Source organism: Plodia interpunctella, chromosome 25 (genome assembly GCF_027563975.2).
Source record: "Plodia interpunctella isolate USDA-ARS_2022_Savannah chromosome 25, ilPloInte3.2, whole genome shotgun sequence".
In the NCBI taxonomy this organism is placed as follows: Eukaryota; Metazoa; Arthropoda; class Insecta; order Lepidoptera; family Pyralidae; genus Plodia; species Plodia interpunctella.
Genome location: NC_071318.1, coordinates 6,655,185 through 6,679,414, shown reverse-complemented (window position 1 = coordinate 6,679,414; position 24,230 = coordinate 6,655,185). Strand labels below are relative to the sequence as shown.

At 37.1% G+C, this 24,230-nt stretch overlaps 3 protein-coding genes across 4 annotated transcripts; 2 read left to right on the top strand and 1 right to left on the bottom strand.

Annotated features, from left to right (window-relative positions):
• Positions 1-5,010: 5,010 nt before the first annotated feature.
• On the top strand, positions 5,011-7,414 carry LOC128680726 (beta-1,3-galactosyltransferase 5-like). Its single transcript, XM_053764074.1, has one exon. It carries the CDS (start codon positions 5,230-5,232, stop codon positions 6,337-6,339), a length of 1,110 nt encoding a protein of 369 aa, XP_053620049.1. The 5' UTR covers positions 5,011-5,229; the 3' UTR covers positions 6,340-7,414.
• LOC128680691 (beta-1,3-galactosyltransferase 5-like) lies at positions 7,382-8,809 on the bottom strand. The gene has a single exon (XM_053763988.1). It carries the CDS (start codon positions 8,405-8,407, stop codon positions 7,382-7,384), a length of 1,026 nt encoding a protein of 341 aa, XP_053619963.1. The 5' UTR covers positions 8,408-8,809.
• Positions 8,810-11,135: 2,326 nt separating this feature from the next.
• On the top strand, positions 11,136-19,131 carry LOC128680866 (juvenile hormone esterase). 2 transcript variants are annotated; one of them, XM_053764333.2, is made up of 12 exons: positions 11,161-11,277; positions 11,641-11,717; positions 11,835-11,989; positions 12,409-12,548; positions 12,920-13,062; positions 13,383-13,568; positions 14,075-14,265; positions 15,187-15,358; positions 15,925-16,141; positions 16,700-16,809; positions 17,256-17,391; positions 18,261-19,131. In XM_053764333.2, exons 3-12 carry the CDS (start codon positions 11,906-11,908, stop codon positions 18,427-18,429), a joined length of 1,548 nt encoding a protein of 515 aa, XP_053620308.1. In that variant the 5' UTR covers positions 11,161-11,277; positions 11,641-11,717; positions 11,835-11,905; the 3' UTR covers positions 18,430-19,131. The 2 variants fall into 2 exon arrangements, with proteins under 2 accessions (XP_053620307.1, XP_053620308.1); XM_053764332.1 differs by lacking the exon at positions 11,641-11,717 and having other exon boundaries at positions 11,136-11,277.
• The last annotated feature ends 5,099 nt before the right edge of the window (positions 19,132-24,230 follow it).

Below are 24,230 nucleotides of genomic sequence, written 5' to 3'. Positions count from 1 at the left end.
CATTGAGATTAATTCAGAGCTGAACATGTTAATCAAATCATGTATATATTGATTTTGAATATAACCGAAACACAAAAGAAAAAATGTTGAATCTAGTCCGCACGTATTTATAATTTTTGTTTGTCTATTATTAACTTCAACAGTAGAACATAAGTTACCGTTTTGCATATGTTTAATTTGTTTAAGTATTTTAGTAGCTGTATCGTCATCTGTACCTTCTCCTCTCCAATTTTCAACTAATGAAGGCTTATCTGAAAAAACGGAGTCCTCATTAAGTACTTTAACTAACTTGGCCTTTTTTATAATTTGTTTTTTCTGAGAATGTTTCCTTTTTCTTCTATTAACACCTGTTTTCTTCACAACTTTATTGGTAACTCCATTTTCTAGGTCAACTTTTGAGGACTTAAGGTCACCTTCTATATATTGTGCAAAAATCTGAATGAATTCATCTATTCTGTATTTCTGTGTTTTAGTTTTGAAGATTAAATGTTTAATTGTTTTAAAAAAGCTTTCCACACCCGCAGACGATGGAGTCAGATTGTCAGATTTAAAATGAGAAACTAATATATTAGACCATAGTGGAAGTTTGAATAATATCCTACGCAGTGTAGCCGCAATTGTCGGCAAATAGAATGGATTGTCTTCTCTAGCATCAGTATCGTGATTATCGTTATTGTTTTTTTTTAAAAGAACTTCTTTATCAAACCAAGAAAAGAAATCGTTATTAACTTCATGTTCCTCAATTACAAAATCTATACTCTCGGTGTGTTCATTATCATCTAATGGTGGAGAACAAACGTCTTTATTTTTTAAAATGCTGTCGAGTTTTCTTTTTGTAAAAGATATTTTTTTACTGTAGCACACGTCTAATATGTCCTTAATAGTACTTTTCAAATTATCAAAATCTTCACATTTTTTTAAATAATATATGCATCTAATATAGAATAATTTGATTTCATTGTCAATTCCTTGTAGACATGGTAAATTGTGCAACGTTTTGATGAAGTGGCTCGTATCGAGTCTAACATAAACAGGTGGCATTTCTAGATTGGTTCCACTCAAAATATAAAATAAATGTTCAATGTATGTTTTAGTAGAAGTGAATTCAGTAAAAGTTGTGATCACAGCTGATATTAATGCTGCACAATCATCAGTTATGACTTCTTGAGGCTTCATCCCATCTACACTATAATTCCAGATCCTTAACCAATTACAAATAGATACATGGCTATGAGAATCAGTTACCATCTGAAAAATTGGGACGGAACGCAAATTTTTATCGCACGTGATTAGTCCTTGGTACAAAAACAGACGTTTGGTAATAGTTGCACCATTTGGAAGAGAAACTGCTTTAAAAATTGAGCCTGTAGCATCAATAGTTATTGTTGACCTATTTGTTGTTTCACAGTACACTTTGTAGAAATCAACTTGTTGTTGGCTCCAAAAGTGGACAGTAAAATTTGGAAATGTAATAATTTGGCGAAATAAATTTTTGTATTTGTCGTCATGAGACATAGTCAACAAAGATAAAACTACATCATTGTGAAATTGCCGGCCAATCCTTTCATCTGACTTAATTTTCCGTAGGGCACTAATAGTTGGTAATACCGGTGGAGATGATACATTTTTTAAATCATCAGGTCCCTCAGATAATAGCTCAGAAGCTAAATCTTTGTGCACTGCGATAGCCGGTCTGTGTTTTAATATCTTCGCTAACTTTTGTCGCTTATACGGGCTCAGCTTAGATTTTTTTAAGACATTGTGTTTGTTTTCGAGACAAAAGTTCGATACACTGCAGGAGGCTGTATGAAAATTGTGAGTCCTTTTAAAAATATTAACATTGATTTGTGCATTGCACTGAGAACAGTGGCCTTTAACTACGACTTGTTCACTTGAAATTTTGCTCGTCTTTAGAACCCATGTGCACGGTAATTTTGAATTCAGCCAAATATTTTCTTTTAGCATTGTCGACCATTTAAATTTAGGTAAAGTTAAATAAGTCCTGTAGCGGTTAGAATCACACCGTTTCTTGATAGATCGAACGGGTTTAATTTTTTCCCACTCATGTACATCAATATCAAACGAGAATGATGAAGAATTATTGACCGACTCTTTAGCAGACACAGAATCAGCAGTTGTTGTGGTGTCTATTGAAGGCTTGGTGTCGATAACATCGCTGGACAGGTTTTCTGTACTTATAGAACAGCGATGCCGCAAGAATGACATGTGCAGAGCTTTACTAGACATTCTTCCATTAATTTCTTGAGACATTTTTAAAAATATTGGATTGTTATATTTAATGTGTACATCTTGCAGATTAGCTATATATTTTGTAAATAATGATATTTGTTCTTCTATTGGAACAGATGGTATGCGTCCTCTTGGCATGGTTATAGGTCTGTTGAGAAAAATCCCTATTATATTATTAAATAAAATATACGTTATCAATAATTTAGAGAAGATTTTAATCAAATTTCATAATAAAGACATCATACATCTGGTAAATTACAATAGTACACTATAACAGGCACTTATGCGTTAAAACATTATAGATACCTGGGCGAGAAAAATCTGACATCAGTGTAGGTCAGATATACACGTGAAAAAAATCAATATCATAGCAGTATATTCAACTTTAGGAGAAATTTAATTAGTGTGTACCTAATAGTAGTTGTTAAATTATAAGACTAGGTAGGTACATATCGAAATCAGACTTACTTTAAATCAAAAGTTTGATTTCCTTGAACGCGAGTGTCTTGCTTGTACAAAGATACGATTGCACATTAAATATTTATAAATGCATTAACGTAATTATCACTGTTTCATAGAACTCGCAACAAATCCTTATCACCAATCACTTCCGATGCACTCACATAAACGATATTGCTTACTAAACTAATAGCGACTATTGTGCAACACAAAAACATCACTCAGAATTAACACTACCTACATTAAAAATTAAAGGTGGGCAAAAACAAAATTAATGTCACCCTACCCACATACATTAATAGTCAATTCAGTGTAAATTAAAATTTGTTGTTTTAACGTAATTATTATTATTAACAAATTATATCAATTATTTAAAAGGGTAAATGAAGTCCAACGCTGCTTCCATTACAAATTTTAGACATTTAAAAAAAAACATTCTGAAAAAGCTATTTTTAGTAATAATTTTTAGTAAGTTATGCAAAATGTTGTCACCCTATTTCATTATTTTCATACTAAATTAAAATTGATTTTCTTATACAATAAAAGATGTTTTTATTAACCAATGGTACTGTATTTGTAGCACATTTTTTTCCACAAAAGGAGACAATTTTGTGTTTTTGTTAGCTATCATACGTTAAGCGAAACAAAACGAAAACCAAAAAGTGGACGACTGAGGGTCCGAATTTTAACTAGGTGATAATTTTTAACCAACATGATATCGTGATCTGTTATTTCTTTCACAAAATGTCACAATTTATATACTATAATATAGGGTTTCAAAGAGTAGCCAGAAGTTAATGGTTTTGTTATTATAAGCGTAATAATCTTTCCACGTGAGGGTCCATTTTGAACGCAGGTATGGAAAATAATACAATGTTTTTCTTGTAATTTCTTGTGTCCGCAATTTTTGCTTGGCATTATCTTACATTTTGGCGTAAAGACTTTTTCTTTAGTGCCCTTAGTTTATCCGGTACAAGTGGACCCTCAATCCTCTATGTGCGGATTGAGGGTCCAACTTTAAAGCCCATAATTCCCTTATTTGATTTTCACAAAATCTGGTTCCAACTTTCACAATTCTTTGGGAATCTTCACTAAATCCTGAACATGTTTTCAAAGAAATTCGAGAGAGTGGCCCTCAGAGCACACGCACATTCCAATACACGGGTTACTAGTAACTCTACGTTTCTTTACTCAAATCTACCAACTGTGGGACCCACACGATTCCAAACGAATCACAATTAACTGTATCATTGAACATTTGTCGCCAGAGGATGAAAAAGTCATTGTAACTCATTTTAGGGAAAGAAATCATTCCTTGCAAGATACAGGGATGTGAACGAGAAAATATTTTTTCTATATTAAATAGCGGTACGTCTTTCCTCTCTATCTCCAATTTGCTTGCAATAACTCCAGTCACGAATATATCTTCATTGCCTAAATAAGTTTCGTCTCCAGCTGCCGATAAAATGTCTTTTATAACATCAGTTGTCAGCAAATATGCCCGGCCTGAAGTAAAGTTAAGGCGTACTTTTGGATTTTGAAGGGAAGACATCAATTGCTTTGATTGTGTTTTCTTCGCTGGATAGTACTGCTTCATAACACGCCCCCATATGGTTTTCTTCGCATTTTTCTGTAAAACCTCCTTTGAAAAATCGATCAATCTTTGTACATTGATAAATATATCATCGTTTGTTTTAAACATCAATGGAGCTCGATTACAATTGGTATCCACCCATTCGAGCATCGAAAGCGTCTTCAAAGTTATATTTGTGTAACTATCTCTGAATTTTCCAATAATAATATCACCGTACAACATATCTTCTTCTTCCACTGCATCTGTTAGATTTCCCGGGGGAGTACCAATGATGAAAGCGAAGGCAACGTCTGAGCGGAAAGCAAAATGTGCCCAAGTCTTCCGTACGACATCTCTTGCTTTTATATTCCTTGGTTCTGACGCCACAAGTATAACTAGGCTTAGTTTAACTCCTGAAGATGGACATAGATCAGCGTGAGATCTTTCAGTATCCGCTTTGTAGATGTTGCCTTTCAAAACAGATTTGTTGGAGTTTTTCTTTATGATTTTGTTATGTCTATATACAGTTTTGGGAATGTTCAATGATGGAACCAGATAAAGCATCAATAGGAGCACTAGAATGGAGAGCGTGACCAATATAGTGACTTTTAGCCGCTTCACCATGACCATTACAACATCTCTATTTTTGATAAATAAACAGATTAAACAAAACATGTCCTTACGCCCGACTACATATTTTGAGGTACTTAGGTATAGTCCATTCAAAACAAATTGAGCTAAAACATTGATTGTATTCATAGGGCTATTAAGTAAGTATACGACATTAATTAGTTGATTCATAAAATTTTCAATTATGCATCAATGTTGTTATTTAATAATACTGTGGGTTTGGTTTGTATTATTTATGTTGGAAACCTCGAAACGGATTTGTGGCCAAAATGAAAAATATATCTTGAAGTAAAATTCGCGAAACTTTCATATGTCTAATGGGGGTTTTGCAGAGTCTTTATGTTATAGCGATACCGATTATTATAGTTCTGCTGCTATTTCTATTGCCTCTACCTTCTACAAGGCAACATTATTACGAAGCAACAACTCAAGCGGCTTTAGCTCAAATTCCTGTGAAGTTTCTTAAAGTGACTAGGAATGACTCGGAATCAGTTAAGTTTCTGAATGTGACGGCGAACTCTGAACCAGTTTTATTTCGAGAGTTATATACGTCCGGACATGACAACCCTCACCCAGAACTGTGTCCGTATTTAGGCATGAACCTACGTTTGATGATACTAATAACATCAGATCCGTCGCATTTCAAAGAAAGGATCGCGATCCGAATGACCTGGAGACACTACGCGGCTCGCGCAGATGTTTCTTCTGGATTTTTCCTCGGCTATCCCCCGAGCAACCTTAAATCTGACATCGAAGCTGAAGACAAGTTGTACAAGGACATCATATTTGGCAGATTCGTCGATTCTTACTCCAATTTGACGTTGAAAACTGTATCTATGCTAGAATGGGTGGATACTTACTGCTATCTGGTTCCTAAGATGTTGAAAACTGATGATGATGTTTTCGTCAATGTTCCAAACTTGCTGCATTTTTCTGATGCTCAGTTGAACGCTACGAGGACCATATGGGGAGTGGACAGGAATAATCGTAAAGTGGAGAGGAAATATAAACATTTCGTTCCGCGATCTCAGTATCCAGGAGATGTGTTCCCCAAATTTGTAGTGGGGCCAGCGTACTTGATCACGAGTGACTGTATAAAAGACATATTAGTGGCAGCTCCGAACAAGACATACCTTCGTCTTGAAGACGTGTTTGTCACGGGTGTCCTTAGAAAAGAATTAGGGATAAAACGGCAGATTGTAGAAGAGTTCGGACATTATAAAGGGGATATTTTCAAGCCATGTTTAGCTAAGAGGAAGATAGCCATTCATTCTGTTGCGTATCTTGAGCAGTTTCATTATTGGCAGACTATTCATACAGGGAAAGTGAAGTGTTTGAGTTGGCGGGGAGAAACATTCCCTGATGTTACTGATACAGCATCTGTGGCATTATACAGAAGGTCTACTACGAAACATACAAACACCTAGTACATTAATAACGTCCCGCAGTATCTTTTGCCCATATCGTGTATCTACGCGTCGTGTAAAAAAGAGACTGTGTGGACACAATGAAGTTTTGATGTTTTATATCTCATGGTAGTGGTATGTGCCATGGCATGGTATGGTCCAGGACTTTCAGCGAGTAGATCTACAGGGTAAATGCAGTCAAATCTATTATGTGCCCGTAAACTGCCGGCTTTGTATAGGCATAGGTATGCGATCTAGACCATCTCAATGCATTTAGTATCACCAATATTTATTTTTATTTTTTCTTATAAGTAAGTACCTAAATGTTAATTCATTCGTTTGCGAATAAGCACCAAGTGAGGGTGTAGCAATTTAAAATTAAAATTAATGTATATTTTTTTTATTACAAAACTAAAACTGTCAGATTACGTAAGTATATATTTGTATTGTTACGTATATGTTACAAAGATATGAAAAAAATATATTTACATGCGGTACATAAAATACAAATTAGGTATGTCAGATCTCGTCAAATATAATTAAGGTCATATCTAAAATAAAAAGGTCTATTTTAAACATATCTACTAGGGCTATTGAGATAATTCACAAAGTTTTGTCATTTAAATCTCCCTTCCTCGACAACTGGACAGCAAAAATCATTTCTACCATATTCTGTTGAGTGATAGAAGTAACATTACAACAGTAAATTATCAGTTTATACTTATGGAAATAGAAGTAGTTAATATTGTATAATCTGTATTAAATCGCTTATTTTTCTTAGCGTGTCGACTTTTACTATTTATGTAACTCCTTCTAGACTCTGCTTCTCATTCTGATTCTCGCATATTCCCGATTGCAGTCGAGGTTGTGACGCTGCGGAGCCTAGAGTCTCATGTTGATGTTAGAATGCTTAAATTTTGACAATGCAATTAACCACCTTACATATTTGTTTTACATTTGCACGATGAAAGTTGCTGTACCAGAATGCAATAGATGCTTTATCAGAAGCGGCATATTGGTCCTCATAACAACCGCCAAGTCGACTATGCCTGATCTATAAAGATCAGCTCAAACACTTCATTTTCCCTGTATGAAGAGTCCGCCAATAATGAAACTGTTCATGATATGTAACAGAATGAATAGCTATCTTCCTCTTAGCTACACATGGCTTGAAAACATACCCTTTATAATGTCCGAACTCTTCTATAATCTGCCGTTTTATCCCTAATTCTTTTCTGAGGACACCCGTGACAAACACGTCTTCAAGACGAAGGTATGTCTTGTTCGGAGCTGCCACTAATATGTCTTTTATGCAGTCACTCGTGATCAAGTACGCTGGCCCCACTACAAATTTGGGGAAAACATCTCCTGGATACTGAGTTCGCGGAACGAAATGTTTATGTTTCCTTTCCACCTTGCGAGTCTTACTCTCCACTCCCCAAATAGTTCTTGTAGCGTTCAATCGCGCATCGGAAAAACGCAACAAATTCGGAACATTGACGAAAACATCATCGTCAGTTTTCAACATCTTAGGAACCAGATAGCAGTAAGTATCCACCCATTCTAGCATAGATACAGTTTTCAACGTCAAATTGGAGTAAGAATCGACGAATCTGCCAAATATGATGTCCTTGTACAACTTGTCTTCAGCTTCGATGTCAGATTTGAGGTTGCTCGGGGGATAGCCGAGGAAAAATCCAGTAGAAACATCTGCGCGAGCCGCGTAGTGTCTCCAGGTCATTCGGATCGCGATCCTTTCTTTGAAATGCGACGGATCTGATGTTATTAGTATCATCAAACGTAGGTTCATGCCTAAATACGGACACAGTTCTGGGTGAGGGTTGTCATGTCCGGACGTATATAAATCTCGAAATAAAACTGGTTCAGAGGAGTTCGCCGTCACATTCAGAAACTTAACTGATTCCGAGTCATTCCTAATCACTTTAAGAAACTTCACCGGAATTTGAGCTAAAGCCGCTTGAGTTGTTGCTTCGTAATAATGTTGTTTTGTGGAAGGTAGAGGCAATAGAAAGAGCAACAGAACTAAAATTATCGATATTGCTATAAAATAAAGACTCTGCGAAACCATTAGACACTTTAAATTTCACAATTTTTATTTCAAGATACACCTTGGCGATGTCTGTTCCGCGGTAACCAACATAAATAATCCAAACCCAAAGTATTAAAGCTACAATTTTTATGCATTATTGAAAATTTTAATGGCAATAAAATTGCGATAAGGGCAATGAAATCAATGTACTACTTAATAGCTCTAATGACATATGACAGGAAATATTTTTGTAAGCTCAATTGTTCTGAGCTGTCTATTACTGTTTATTGTGATAAAACGACTAAGTCTATATTTGTCACACATATCAAAAACAAACATTGTAAGTAAAAAGTTAGTACCTATCTATACTTAGTTAAACAGAATACAATGTCATTTCACACCACCGAACTTTTCAAAATAAATTTATTACCTACAGAATATTATTGTTTTACTTCTATTTAGGTACGTCATTAATATAGTATGAACAAAGTTTCTACCCACTGTCTGTCTTTATGTAAGTATGCTTAGATCATTAAAACTACGCAAACGATTTCCATACTGGAGTAGGAAAGTAACGGTTCCGATCCCGGCCAAGAATTCAAGGTGGAATACCTATACCGAGCGAGGAACCGGGAAATCGTTCTACATTATTACAAGTTCCACATTTGTTGACATTTGTTTGTAGGTATTTTTGTGGGACACCGTCAATTATTTCCATCTCGTTTGTGGGCAAGTATGATGGCGGTTGGTATTCCCCGCGTGAGAATTGGAGACGTTGAGGCATTTTCCCCGTTTAGAGGAAGATATAAAGGAGGCCAACTCGCGATACCTGCAAAGGGTGTCTGTGTAAAGTTATAAAAAGTAATATACCTACATGTTTTAAAGCGTTATGCGCAGTAGCATCACATTTTTATCAATTTACTTATTATAATTTCTTAGCGAAAAATTCAAAAAAATATCTTGACAAATTATCTTTTTCATAGTCCTCATGGCTGAGGGTCGTGGTCATTACGTGGAATGAAACACACAACAACTTTCTTGGCATTATTAATGTGTTTGCCATTGCCTTCTCCATTTCACACACAAGTTAATAATAATCAACCAGTGTGCAGGTTTCCTCACGATGTCTTCCTTCACCGGAAGCAAGTGGTGGTCTATGAAAACTACTATACATGAGTCAGATTTGTATACAAACTCATGTGGCACGAGTAGGATTCCAACCTGGGACCTTTCGATCTACAGGCGGGCGTCCTTAACCATTACACCACCACCGCTCACCGCTGACAAATTATGCTACACTAGATTTTTTAAAAATATTAGAAAGTAGTTAATATAGTTTTCCATTACACAATATAACTAAGTATAGTAATCGTTGACTAAATCGAAAACGGTGGCCATACGTTTAGTCAGCTGTGACAACAATATATACACTAGGTATAATATTTTGTACTTACGTATGGCAAAATCAGTTACAATATTTTTTGTTTCAAAAAACATAAATTAATAATATAAATTGATAAAAAATTGTTGGTGGCGCTAGTGTGCGGCTAATAGCGCCTTATTAGGATCTTTATAACACTTGGTTGTCGAATAAACAATACAAGTATACCTACAGTGAAAGCGGAACCTGTGTTCTGACGTTTCATAGGTGAATATGAATTATGAATCTAAGATCAATTCAAATAATTTATTGCTTTTTACAGTAAGGTAATTCAGTAACTTCGTCACCTCAGTCATTATAATCTAGGCCCAATGTAATCCCTGTCGGGCATTGCAATTTAAAATAAATTAAGAATATCAAATTATGAATTACAAAATTTAAAATTTCATAATATATTTTGTGATGAGTCTATATTATAAGTACACTATAATCTATAGATCACACTCAGATCATGGAGAAATAATTTGGTTCATTAAGATTAAAAAAAAAAAGGCAATGCATATAATACGTATAATGACAAATACAATAATTGCTCATACTTAGGTACTTAGTATTCCCAGGTAATGTTTCATGGAGCTTAGTCACCGATCACGCTTGACCACATAGTGTCATTCATCAGAAAAGCTTTGCTTACAGAGTGAGCACAGGTATAGGTACTATGTCGTATGTTACATATAGTCAAGCATTTATCAGAAATTAGTCACAGGCATTTTTTCACATGATATTTTATACTCAAGTCATACCTATCTTGTGTAGGTAGGTGCTCACATTCATTCGCTTCAATTCTCTCTCTTATCTGAGCATGGCGGTTTCATTTTACCTGGGATTCCTTGATCCGCTAAGTATCCGCTAAGCTAATGTATAAATCATAACATTTTGAATATTTGCCTGTGTTGCCTGATCTGTGGGCGAAGTGCGAATTTGCATCTTACTTCTCACCATCGAATCGATTCGAAGTGAGACGCAGTGAACCAATCACATTGCACTGTGGTTGTCGTTGTGTCACATTTGCGCAATGTGATTGGTTCACAAACACGCATTAACCCCTCTGATCACCTTTTGTTTCCGTCGAGTTGCGCACGCCAGTCGCCAAGATTGATAAAAAACAATCAATACCAGTGTTTTCCATATAGCAAGACTGCAACTCACATTTTTCCCAATCAGTAGCCCTGTTACCTATACTAATTGGCTTTTTGTATTCCAGTTGAGTAACAGTTAATTAAAAGCTATGGCTTAAAATCAAATTAATTAAGTACAATAAAATCAAGCGTTATATGCGCTCTACAATAAACAACGACGCTATACTCTTTCTACACGTCAGCTATATAAAGGACCAGTTTTACATTTTCCCTGTTAGTGTAGCTATACGCTATATGGAGGACAAGTACGATGCTGGCCAAATGTGTGTTTGTTTGCTTGTTCGCCGCCGCGCTGGGGTGTCGGTCGAAAAGTCATGACAAACCTAGTGGTGAGTTATATTGTTTCTTCTCTTGATCATTATTAGTTTTAGTACCTATGTATCATGTAGATGCCTCTTGCTTAAACTGAAAAAAATATTCTCGGTTTCGTTCGGAGCTGTGACGCCGCGAAGCCCGTGGTCAGCGTAAAAATTACCGATTCGGATGTGATTCTACAACCGCCTGCCTGACGTCAACTCTCATTGGGAATGCTATTGTTTCAGCAGCTTCCTAGATTATGTGTCCCTTAGTTGCCTTATACGACATTCACGGGAGGATATGCAGTGGTTCTTTCACTATTCTAAGGCAGAATTATCTTTCAAACTAAGTGACAATTTACGTAAAGGCTATGCCCTTTTTTCCCATTTTTTCAGGTCAAATGTGAAGTTATATTGTATGCTACATCCTATTGGAATTTCCGTGAAAAGAATTGCCGATTGAACTCCAACAAGTAGGTGTTTCTGAGCAGCAGTTATCGTTTATTAATCAGACCGTTCGCAGGTTTGCCGACCTAATTTTTTGGTATACTTACCATAAAAAATACTTAAAGATTTTGAATTTTGTTAAGCTTCGAAGCAAACCTTACCATCGGAAGGGCCGGTGACAGTGGCACCCTCTGGCACCATCCGCGGCTCGTGGATGACCACCCGGCGCGGCAGACAGTTCCAAGCGTACAGGGGGATCAGATATGCTGAACCTCCAGTTGGAGAACTCAGGTTTCAGGTGAGAACTAAACTTCATTTCGAATCAAAACGGCAGATAAATTACACTATTTTGACCAGTTCTGTCACTGGCCTCATTCAATTCCTCTATGGAGCAGGAGGAGGGACAGTTTGGGCAAATAAGTTTGCCGTTGTTTTGTAACATGTGTTCTTTGTACGATACCTATTACAAACAAATAAAAACAAAAGAGGCACGAGTCTTATTAATTTTATTTACTTATTAGCTATTGCCTGTGGTAAAAAGTACCCTATGTCACTCTTCAGATCTTCATTTATCTCCTCACCAATAATGAACACATTCCAACTCTCCGTTTTGACCACTTTGACGTGAAAGGCCAACAAGTTTACTTGTTTGTGTCCATCGGGCTCACGATACAAGCTTGACTGCTTAATGTGGTATTGTCAATTTATTGATTTCAGCCACCGAAACCAATCACCCAGTACAAGAATGTGGTAGACGCCAGCAAAGAAGGCCCGGCGTGCCCGCTCCCCGCTCCGCCCTCGTACTATGTTGACGAGGACTGCCTGACCATCAACGTTTACACTCCTGATAATAACAGGTGAGTTGAGGTGTGTCGCTCCCGCCCTAGAATAGGACCACTCCGTCTTCCCGTGGATGTTGTACGAGACGACTCAAGGATAAGCAGTGATAGATGTTACGCAATAATAACATTCTTTTAGAGGAGTGGCCGGTTATAACGTCACAGCCAGTGATCATCAAAATGTGAAGATTTATTTCGAAGGTCACGTCAAGATCGCATCGGCGTCACCACTGTAGCGGGAGCGAAGTGTTGTTGAAGATTAGAGTATGAATGACGTTGGAGAAGGCTTCTCGTCGGGCGTTGTGTGATCGTTCTCTATTGAATTGGGTAAAAATGTAAGGATAGGGTTAGTTTTAGTAATAAATTAATTCTGCTTTTTCTTTTCACAGCACCGAGCCTCTCCCAGTGATCTTCTTCATCCACGCCGGTGGTTTCTACTCGATGACGGGGCGCAGCGACCTCGCCGGACCGCACTACTTGCTGGACAGGGACGTTGTGCTGGTCACTATCAACTACCGCCTCGCTTCTCTTGGTAAGTCAATCAACTCACGATCAAAATACTTCTTCTTCTTCTTCTCCTCCTCTTCCTTCTTTTTATTTTTCTTCTTCTTCTTCTACAGCCCATTGTAATGCTAAGCTATATAGGCTTCTTGCATTTAGGCGTTAGAAAAATCTAAATCTTTAACTAGCAAATTCATACGATTGATCACATGTTTCTAATGTGAAGTATGTTATTTGAATCGTTCTATAAATTTGATGGTAGGCCTGCAGAGCATATTATTTATATGAAAAGCTCTTAAGAATTTCTCGCATCAATTTTAATCCAATTATGTATTTTTTCGATTATTTCAGGTTTCCTCAGCACAGGAGACGCACTTGCTCCTGGCAACAATGGCATGAAGGACCAGGTGGTAGCCCTGCGCTGGGTTCAGAAGAACATTCGAGCGTTTGGAGGCAACCCTGATCTGGTGACTATTGCAGGCTGCAGCGCTGGATCTATCAGTGTTATGCTGCATATGGTGTCTCCTATGTCTAAGGGTAAGTTGTTTGAAGGCGCTTTCTCTGATGGAAGAACTTAATTATTTACTAACGGCCCGTTCCGGCTACGTTTGAATAAAAATCTAAGCATACATAGAGATAGACATCGAGAAGCGTCTTTATTTTATACTATGTAGTGATTTCTTCTGAATAAAAATTGTTAGGTTGTTAGGTTGTTTAACGAGCTAAAAAAAATCACTCTTTCTGGTTGGTCTACTTGGAATAAGTGTAAAATATATGGAAATTCGTATCTCTATCGAACATTATTCGAATTTTTATTCATCTTGACCAGATCTAATTTCTAGATCTGTAATCTTCCAGGCAGGCAGGCCTTGGTATTAAATGGGAGCCTACGTGTCCCTTAGTCGCCTCATGCGACATCCACTGAAGTATGTGGAATGGTCCTATTCCAAGGTCCTCACTCCAGGCGGAGCGAGGTGTTAGGTCCTTGATGTACTTATATTGTAATGAAAACTCGTGTCAAAATATCTATTTTTCATATAAAGGTCTATTCCACCGAGGCATATCGATGAGCGCGTCGCCGTCAGGCAAAGAAGAGCCAGGTTACGACATGTATGAGCTGGCGGTGAAGCAAGCCGAGATTCTAAACTGTTCCACCAACAGCTCAGAAGCTATCGTATCCTGTTTGAAGACCAAGACTTTCAAGGAGCTTGGCGATTCCTTGCCCAAATTCTTCGTAAGTATTTCACGTCGGGGTCACCACTTTAGGGTTTCCGACTATAGGGATAATTTATAATAATAAACGTGCTATACTGAACTCCGTATATTAGCGACTGGTTGTAAAACTTATTAGGTGGCGCAGCCATCACATAGACAGACACACAAGGAGCATACATTTGTGTCTCTACACTAAATAATACAACCCTGATTTGATAAGTGTCTAATGATTCTGGTTTCAACGCTCAAAGGCTGAGGAACAAACCGGGAAACACCCAAATGAGACAGACCGAAAGGCATGTGGTTCCCCGACATAGCCATAGCAACACACTTTCCGTGGATGACGTACTATATACACATAACTTCAAAAATTATTAACAATAACATTTGATTTACGGCCTCCTTCTCAGCTGATTGTCGTGACACAAGATCTGGCTGGTTTCAGGTGATATAGTATGCTAGCTAAAACCCTAAAGAAAAAACTTTAATAAATGAAATACTCATAAAAACTTCTATATCACCACAGCACAGTCCTATAGCTACGCTACAACCACTACATTTCTTTAAATTTTATATTACTAGGTTTGTTTTTGTATTTGTGTTCGGGTACCAGCTGAAAATTTGTAGTATGGCTTCAGCTAGTCATAGCATAAGTTGGGATCCATTTCGGTACGATCTCATTAATCAAAACAATCTATACTTATATATAAAACTCTGGGTTACTGAGTGACTGACTGACAGACTATTGGGCGTATAAAGCTGAGTGTTCCTAGGATATCTTGAAATTCCTACGGGAAACGGATTTTTACTTACATACGAAGTTGTGGGCAAAGGCTAGTACTGTATAAAATGTGTACATATTTTTATACAAACGTATTGTTTTTTTATCCTTTTTCTTTCTTTCTTCTTCATTCAACAAAACCTAAAAAAATCTCCTCAGGACCAGTTCGGTTTCGACCCAGTGGGTCTTTGGAAACCAGTAGTGGAGCGCGACTTCGGTCAGGAGCGGTTCCTGGTGGAGGACCCGGTGCTCTCCATCAAGAGCAACAACATGCACGCCGCGCCGCTCATCATCTCGCAGACCACGGACGAATTCTTTTGGAAGGCTTTCCGTGAGTTTCTCTGTCTCCACCTCATCTCATGTTCTCGGTTGTGTTAGAGGTTGTGAAGCCGCGAAGCCCGAGGTCAGCGTAAAAAAAGTTCCGTGAGTTTATTACCGTGTTTTTATCAAATGTGTTGTGTCAGATTTTTTTTTTTGCTATATAAGTCCCACTGCTGGGCAAAAGCTTCCCCCAACTTTTTCCACGCATTATTATTTTGTTCCAATTTTTTTTATGTCCGACTAAAATTATGTTGTAAAAGTGCATACTTATTATAAGACTGAAGATGACTGTCTTAACGGTAAAAATGTTTGGCCTCAACATGATGTAGTATCCTCATAATTATAATAATCGTAATTAAATTACGTCATAATTAGGTATGTATATATTTTTTCAATCATTTTGAATAATTTATTAAATAATTTATTAATTAATACATTAATTGAAACGACTAATTGTAAATTAATTGTAAATAACTGAGACCCACACTTGCTAATTGACTTGAGTAGGGAAATGTTGATTACACAATTACTAAAATTTAAATACTTCAAACAGTGAAGTTTTTGAAAACATTTCAGCTGTCTTGCGAAACGAGACCCTTCTGTCCCAAATGAACAACGACTGGGACCGGATCGCCCCGATCTCCTTCCAGCTGTCCCCGAACATATCTTCGGAAAGCAAGCTGAAGTTGCGACGGGCGTACCTCGGGGACAAACCCTTGGTCAATGATGAAGCCAGTGCCAGGGCGTTGGGAAAATTGTATGGAGACTCAATCATCGGATTCCCGGTACATGTGTAAGTTATCATCATCATCATCATCTGCAGCCCTCAGTGACCCACTGCTGGGTATAGTCCTCCTTCTGTCTCCGCCAACCATCTCTGTCCTGGGCCATGCTTATCCAGTGTCAATTTCTTTTACAGTAAGTTATATTAAAGCTTTATTTCTTAAATGACTTTTTAAATATCAATATTTATCCTCCTCCTTCGAGTCGTATTCCTCGTGGCTGAAGGTCGTGGTTATTAAGTGCAATGATGCACACACAACAAATTTATGGGCACTGTTAATGGACTGGTTTACAATTGCTTTGTCTATTTTATACACTAGATGTTAATCGACTGGAGTGCAGGTTTCCTCACGATGTTTTCCTTCACCGGAAGCAACGTGGTGGTCTATGAAAACTACTATACATAAGTCAGATTGGTACCCTGTACAAACACGCGTACCATGAGTAGGATTCGAACCTGGAAGCCTTCGGTTCACACGCGGGCGTCTTAAATATTAAATCACCAGGGTCATCATATACTAGGGTGTTACAAAATACCAATATAACTAACTTCTGTAATTTTCCTCAGCATGGCCAACCTGATGTGCCGGCATTCCCCACACAAGGTGTATTACTATGAGTTCGCCCACATCGGCAATCACAGCCATTATGAAGATCCCGTCACCAAGAAACCGACAGGTACGTTTATATATTCAGCCTGCCATTTTTATAACATAAATAGCTGCGCCCCGGGGCTTGACTTCCTTGGGAATTTTGGGATAAAAATACCCTATATGTTATTCCAGGTTATATTCTATCCGTGTACCGAAATTCATAACAATCGATCCAGTAGATTCTGCGTGAAAGAGTAACAAAATTATATACACACATACCTACATCCTCACAAACTTTCGCATCTTTAATGTTGGTAGGATAGGATAATGAGTTGAATTAGCTGATGGTAAGCAAACACCGCACCGCAAACAGTCCATGAACACCAGTAACTCGTTACTCCAAATTCCGGTATGAATGAACCCTGTAACTTGAAGACGTAACAAAAGAAATTCCTTTCGCAAAAATAGGATTTTAGGATAAAGGTTTTTGTATCGTATTGTATTAAATGTTTCTGTCAATCCTCTCCCCAGGAGCTGCCCACCACGACGACTTAATCTACTTATTCACCCTGAGCTACCGGTTCCCGACCATCGAAGTGGCTGACACAATTGACTCCAAGCTGGTCGACAGAATGACTGCCATTTGGTACAACTTCGCTAGATACGGGTAAGGGTTACGTTGTTTATTTTTTGGCCTGGCCCGGCTTCGCTATATCACTTCTGAAGGTTTCGCATAATTCTATGTCAAATTTCATCAAAATCGGGCCAGTAGTTTTCGAGTTTTTTCATTACAAACAAAAACACATATGAAAATGAATGAAAAAACTTAGTTTTACATATTTCTTGTCGCCTATAAGGCTTAGCACGCACTACGATAAAATGCACACGTTTAATCGTAAGTCTGAAACCGCCAAAGAATTTAGCACATAAGTTTACTATACAAGCGCACGCATTTACGATACATTACTGATTAAAAAAACCTTACTTGCTACGTTATAATCTCGTTTTCTAAACGCGCGATTGTTTTGTGTCCCATAGTAATAGCATGGTGGCGCACGCACAGGTGTTTAACCGTGCTCGGTTTTTATATATTGCCTTACGAAATGTAGTGTCTTCATGTTCTAGATACTGGCCCACAGCTTGTAATAATTAATCAAAAGTAACAATAGACATTCTGTAATAATTAAATAATTATCAGGATGCTGTCGAACATCGTTGTACATTTTGCGAAAGTATCCTTTTAAAAGTGACCAAAGCTGTTAGTGGATGTGCCCAGTACTTATGCCGGCGATGTTGTTTACGTCTTCTTGTCAATTTCCAAAGCCACAACACACGCTACTTGCCAGAAATCCATGGTGGTACTGATATAAAATTAATCAAAACGCCAGCCGCAGCGGCGTGTTTGCATGCGGTTTTGCGTTTTCAGCTATTCCTAAACAGCTCGCGTTTAATCGTAGTGCGCGCTAAGCTTAAGTTGAATAAAGGAATAAATCATTTTGAAAACAAGACACTGATTAACATTTATTTGTTTCCCAGGGACCCCAATCCCACAGAGGCAACGCCCGAGCTGTCTAATCTAAAATGGCCGCCGATGTCATCCGGTACGCGGCAGTACCTCCGCATTGGTGAAGACTTCTCAGTCCGCAAGAGGATGTTTGAAGATCGCTTCAAGGTCTGGGAAGAGATCTACCCATTGGTTTATTAATCCATATCCATTATACATGAAGAACTTCTAGTACCATCTCAAACTGTAATGTATTAAGCGATGAGCATGACTCTAATGATGGAAAAGATTGCCGGAGAGCGGGGGGGTATACGTAAGATGTCTCACAAGTTATTTGTTAGACAAATTAAAAAACCTCCGACTTTCAGTATTCATTTCGCTACAACTTTTGAACGGCTGAACCGATTTTCACGAAATATGGCTAAGAACACTCGGGATAAAATTATATATAACACAAAATAAACTAAACGAAAATCGGTTCATCCATTTGGGAGCTACGATAACACAGACAGATCACAGACATACACGTTCAACTTATAACACCTATTTTGGCACCAGGACTTAAAAAACATCGTATAGGACGGGAGTCAAAACAGAATAAAAATTATTGTGACTAGCTCTGGATAAGATTAAATTTAAGGAGCTGGCAGCTAGCAGCTGTGTATTTAACTTTCTAATTGTGGCGTTCCAAGCAAAAGGGTACAACTGGACGGATTCTGGTTTCCGTGATAATTGAGATTTTGTGAAAAAAGGTGGAAAACTGCGATTTTAATAGATTGTATTACAACATGCAAAGGGCTACGTTTTCATACAATAAACTATAAGTATATATATATATATTGATTTTAAAGTATAAGTGTGAACTTTGAATATTATTTTTCCAATAAATGTGAATAAATTTAATTGTTTTTTTTTATTTCATATGATCAACCAACTATTTAACTATCTAAATACAGCCTCTCTGCTCAATACCACACAAGTGGTACTTAAACGCTTGGAACGCCACATTTGTCAATATTCTGAAGCATTCAGTCTTTAAGCAAAAGTTGCTCAACCAAATTAAGGATTAATAATCACAAGTCACACTTTTTTGATAAAATTTGTTTAGTTTAATTTGATTTGGTAAACGATGTGTAATACCTGTCATTGGTGTTGTGTGTATTTGTGTTGAACGTTATATGTATTTACAGTTGGTGTACCTGAATATATAAATAAATAAACATCTTCACAACAACACAATCTTTATAAGTTAGTAGATGTTGCCCGGAGCTTCGCATCCGTGGGAATTTTGAGATAAAATATAGCCTATAGCCATCTTAGATAATGTACCATTCTAATGGTGAAAGAATTTTTGAAATCTGTTCTGTAGTTTCGGAGATTACCCGCCTCAAATATACAAATTCACAAACGCTTACTTCTTTATAATAATAGTATACATAAATCAAACTAGCCGCACGTCCCGGTTTCGCTCGGGTAAAACCATAATAAATACTTAGTTACACCAAAATGTTCCTGTACCTATCTATTTAAAAGTGAAAAAGCTACCTATATGCTAATCAAAATCCCTAAATTCTCACACGAGCGTAGTCGCGGCCGCAGCTGCACACAATTAGATACACACGGTATGATCATCTACGAAGAAAAACATAGGTAATTTACCTATTTACAAAAACACGAGTTGACACTATTTTACAATATGGTGTTAAAAAATATATTTTACATGTGACACCAGCTATAGGTAGCTATGCAAATTTTAAAGGAGAGCATGCATAATATTTTTTTATTTTTCTTATTCTTGTGGGGGCAAAAATTTATTCCACGCTGGTTTGGGCCGCGAAATAACAACAAAATGTGCCAGTTGCTTCCCCTCCCGCGCATGTTGTAAAAGCCAATCAATGGTATTTGGATATAAATTGGATATTCTTCCCTAAGGCGATATGCTAGCAGCAACCAGTCACTACAAAACAGCGATAATAATAAGGACACAAAAACAAATAAATATTATTTCTAAATGTAAAAGTCATGTCGGATGCCTTTGGGCGACTTGAATGAAATCTGACACCAGTGTTAGGAATAACACACTAGCAAAGATCTCGCACTCCGCGTACATGTACTTGCACTAATTAAAGAAACATTTTATACTAACAATAACTAATGTACAATAATAATTGTACATGTACCAAGCATGGAATAAATAAATAAATTAATGAATGAATGAATGAAGAAAGAAAGAATGTCATTTAAGTATATCACGATCATTGCATCTTATTGAGCAATGCTCTGTGACGCACGTAAACGTCAAACATGTTTTCCTCAACTTTTGATTACATAAATCTAGGTCGGTCTGTGATAAACTAGGTCTTTGATGTGATCTAGACGTAATTATCCCGTAACTCTGTGAAAATCAACATATTCTTTAAGATAATGGCAGTTTAAACTTTTCATGTCGGCAAGTTTAAAATCAGATCGTTTATTTATGATACAAATTACGTAGACACAACGATAGGAAACAAAAGAAGGGGCAAACCCAAGAAGTTTACTATACAAGCTTGATGTCGTCAAGGATTATTGCGTGCCAATGGTCTGACAACTAGGGATGCCGACGACCGTGCGAAGTGGATATAGGATATTACCGTCAGCTCAACGGTTGCGTAAGAAACCGAAAAAAATGCGTTCAGATAAAAAAGATTTGGAAACACAATCAATACATATAATAAAATTGAAGAAAGGCCAAATTTATACATTAGATATATTTTTTTAAATTCTTCATGGAATATACTTAGTTACTGATATAGATGACGAAAATATAGTTTTGGAAATTTTTGTCTGTCTGTCTGTCTGTCTGAACGCGCATCACTCGAAATCTACTGGACCGATTTGCTTGAAATTTAACCGGGTTAACATCTTAGATACATTTCATCCTGGTAAATGGTCAGGTTCCCGTAGGATAATTGAAAAACTAATTATGAATCAATAATTCCTCGGAAACCCGAGTTAACATCTTATAGACATTTCATCACTAAGAGAGGATTTTTGGAAATTCTACCCCGAAGGGGGTGAAAAGGGTGAAAAACTGTAAATATGAAAGTAAAAGTAAATAATAAATTTGAAAATTTGGATTTTGGTTGTTTACAACAAAGTAATGAACACGTGTTTGTTTGAAGGGTCAAAAGGGGGCTGAAAGATGATTGTATGGGATTTAATACAATTTTCAAGTTAAAAAGCTGAAAATTGGCACACTTACTTTTTATAGTAAATAACAGTAATAGTAAATACACAAAATGTTTAATTTACGTTTGTGATTAATAAAAAACCGGGACGTAAAACATCATGGAAAATGGGACGGCACGCGTTGCAGAAAGCAGGAGCGGAAGGAGACACGTAATGGGAGACGGGCCGGGACACATTGCGAAAAACATGATGGCACAATATGTAGGAAACAGTACGGGATATCTACATTACATACCAGGAAGCGGGACAAGTTTGCGGGACGAGACACGCAGCGGGAAACAGGAAATTGAACTAAAGATGAGAAAAAATGCGAATTTGAATCAAATATGTTTACCAGTCTTACAGAGTACGCAATAAAAAATTAACGAGATTTTGCTATGAAATTCACGCGGGCGAAGCCGCGAGTAAAAGCTAGTATTGTACATATTTATTATTGAACGTTTGATGTCTCAAAATTATATCTAAAAGTCAGTATCTCTATACATGCCTAGTAGTACCAATATGGTACCTACTTAATTAGATATGTACCTACTTAGTTAAAATACCTAGTGCCTACACGTAGTATCGTTGTTAATTACACTTGATTTTCAAGATTTTAGTTCCACTAAATTACGACCAGAACAAACAGCACACTTATGTAACCTTGGGCTGAAATTGAGACTAAAGTTAACCTATATAATTTGAGATTAACTAAGGATTCGGAAGCCAAGATCCATTTTGGGGTCACTGAGTTAGCATTGCCTAGTAGGTAGGATTTTGTTAATAGCACTTCATAAAATAGTTGTATCTATGACTGAGGATCTCTTCCATTGTGGAATACATACAAATCCATATTACACATGCAATGACTTCATGGAGTGGGTTGCTATTGCCTGCTGCATTCCTCGCACTATCTGATACACCAACCACTAGGGTTCCTCACGATGTTCATGTCCTTTATCGATAGCAAGTGGTGGTCATCGCGAAAATCACTTGAGTCATATTGGTATACAAACTTGATTGAACCAGATTGGTTTACACGTGGCACGAGTGGGACTCGAACCCCAGACATTAGGTCCGGTGGACGTCCATTGCCCCACCTGACATCCTTAAAATGAGTTTCTTTTGGTACTTCCTCTCAGCAGTGGTCGTTCTAATATGACAGTAGTTTGTAGCTTTTTGAGAAATTACTATATAAAATTTTGAAGTGAAAAAGTACTTGTGATGGTTTAATTTCTGAATAAATAATTTGACGACCTCGGTGGCGCAGTGGTAAAGTGCTTGTCTCTGAACCGAGTGGTCCCGGGTTCGATCCCCGGTCGGGTTATGATGGAATATATATATATATGGAAAATGATCTTTTTCTGATTGGCCCGGGTCTTAGATGTTTATCTATATATGTATATGTTATATAATATAATATCGTTGAGTTATCCCATAACACAAATCTCGAACTTACTTTGGGGCTAGCTCAATCTGTGTGATTCGTCCTAATATATTTATTTTATTTGTATGTCTAACTTGTCCAATTTTCTATAAAAGTACAAAAATATGAATGTTGATCGTCGACTATTAAGTCTTTGCTTACCTGGGTGGACCACGGGAACTGTTCTTGCCAGGTGGTCCACTTCAATCTTCACTTCACACAACAGGAAAACCGAAACTTCTGTTATTCCTTGAATTTTATTGATTTCTCATTAATTTATACTATTTAGATAACGTTTCCAGCTAGATACTTACATCAAAACATCTCTTAAACTGGGTTGCACCAGTCAACTTTGGCGTTAACTTTAACCAGCGCAGAAAAACGCGAAGTAGTTTTGTCTAAACGTCAGCGACGCGCAGGTCAAAGTTGACTGGTGCAACTCTACCTTAGTAGCTAATTATATCAACATAAATATTATAGAAATTGTTATCTATCATCCACATGGAACAACATATGACATGTATGAATGTATTACTTTGTATGGGTATCTATTTTATTAATCCCCAACGACGGAGGGAGGGGAGTAGGTACCTAATAAGTTTAATGTGTCTGTTTATTTGTATGTCTGTCCGTGGCATCATAGAAGCCAAACGGCTATTGATCTAGTATTTTTCGTTTGAAAGTTAGTTGTACTTAGTTGTGATTGGAAAGTGTGTGTTGTGTGAAAGCCGTTTGGAAAACGTTAGCTCCTTTTCTAGCTGATGCCAAAAACTTATGAATCGGGGACTTTTTTCTTACATGTTTAATTTAGTTGTATCAGATTGTACAGTCGACAGCGCGCGAAGTTATTCAAAATCGTTGTAAATTCGCCGTATTACCGCAGCTACAGAGTTCAAAATAAAAAAATAAATTCTTAGAAAATGAAATAATGATAAACAAGTTTATTTTTAGAATGTTAGGTAAATTTAAATTGATAGCTAGACGCATGTACCTACCTCCTACACCTGAACATACTGAATACTTACTGTTTTACATAATTATCTAATACGTATTAATTATCTATGTAAAACGTGCGACTGTTACGTTATACCTAACATACTGACATTGAGATTATTAATTAGTCGATGGTAATTTTCATAGACCACCACTTGCTTCCGGTGAAGGAAAACATTGAGAGGAAACCTGCACACTGGTTGACAGTTTAAATCACTAATATGAATGCGACTTGCCACTAGACGTGGTAAGTAGTCGTAAAAGTCATGTCAGATGCCGTTAGGCGACTGAATAAAATCTGACACCAGTGTTAGTATTAACACACTCGATAAGAAGTAAAGAATGTGGGCCAAACTGAACTGACTATCCCAGG

Excerpts from the sequence above, each read along its gene's own strand:
- LOC128680726 (XM_053764074.1), top strand. The coding sequence starts at position 5,230 with ATGGGGGTTTTGCAGAGTCTTTATGTTATAGCGATACCGATTATTATA.
- LOC128680691 (XM_053763988.1), bottom strand. The coding sequence starts at position 8,407 with ATGGTTTCGCAGAGTCTTTATTTTATAGCAATATCGATAATTTTAGTT.
- LOC128680866 (XM_053764332.1), top strand. The coding sequence starts at position 11,199 with ATGCTGGCCAAATGTGTGTTTGTTTGCTTGTTCGCCGCCGCGCTGGGG. Across the intron at positions 11,990-12,408 it reads TTGGAGAACTCAGGTTTCAG|CCACCGAAACCAATCACCCA; the intron begins GTGAGAACTAAA and ends TATTGATTTCAG. Across the intron at positions 16,142-16,699 it reads ATCGGATTCCCGGTACATGT|CATGGCCAACCTGATGTGCC; the intron begins GTAAGTTATCAT and ends AATTTTCCTCAG.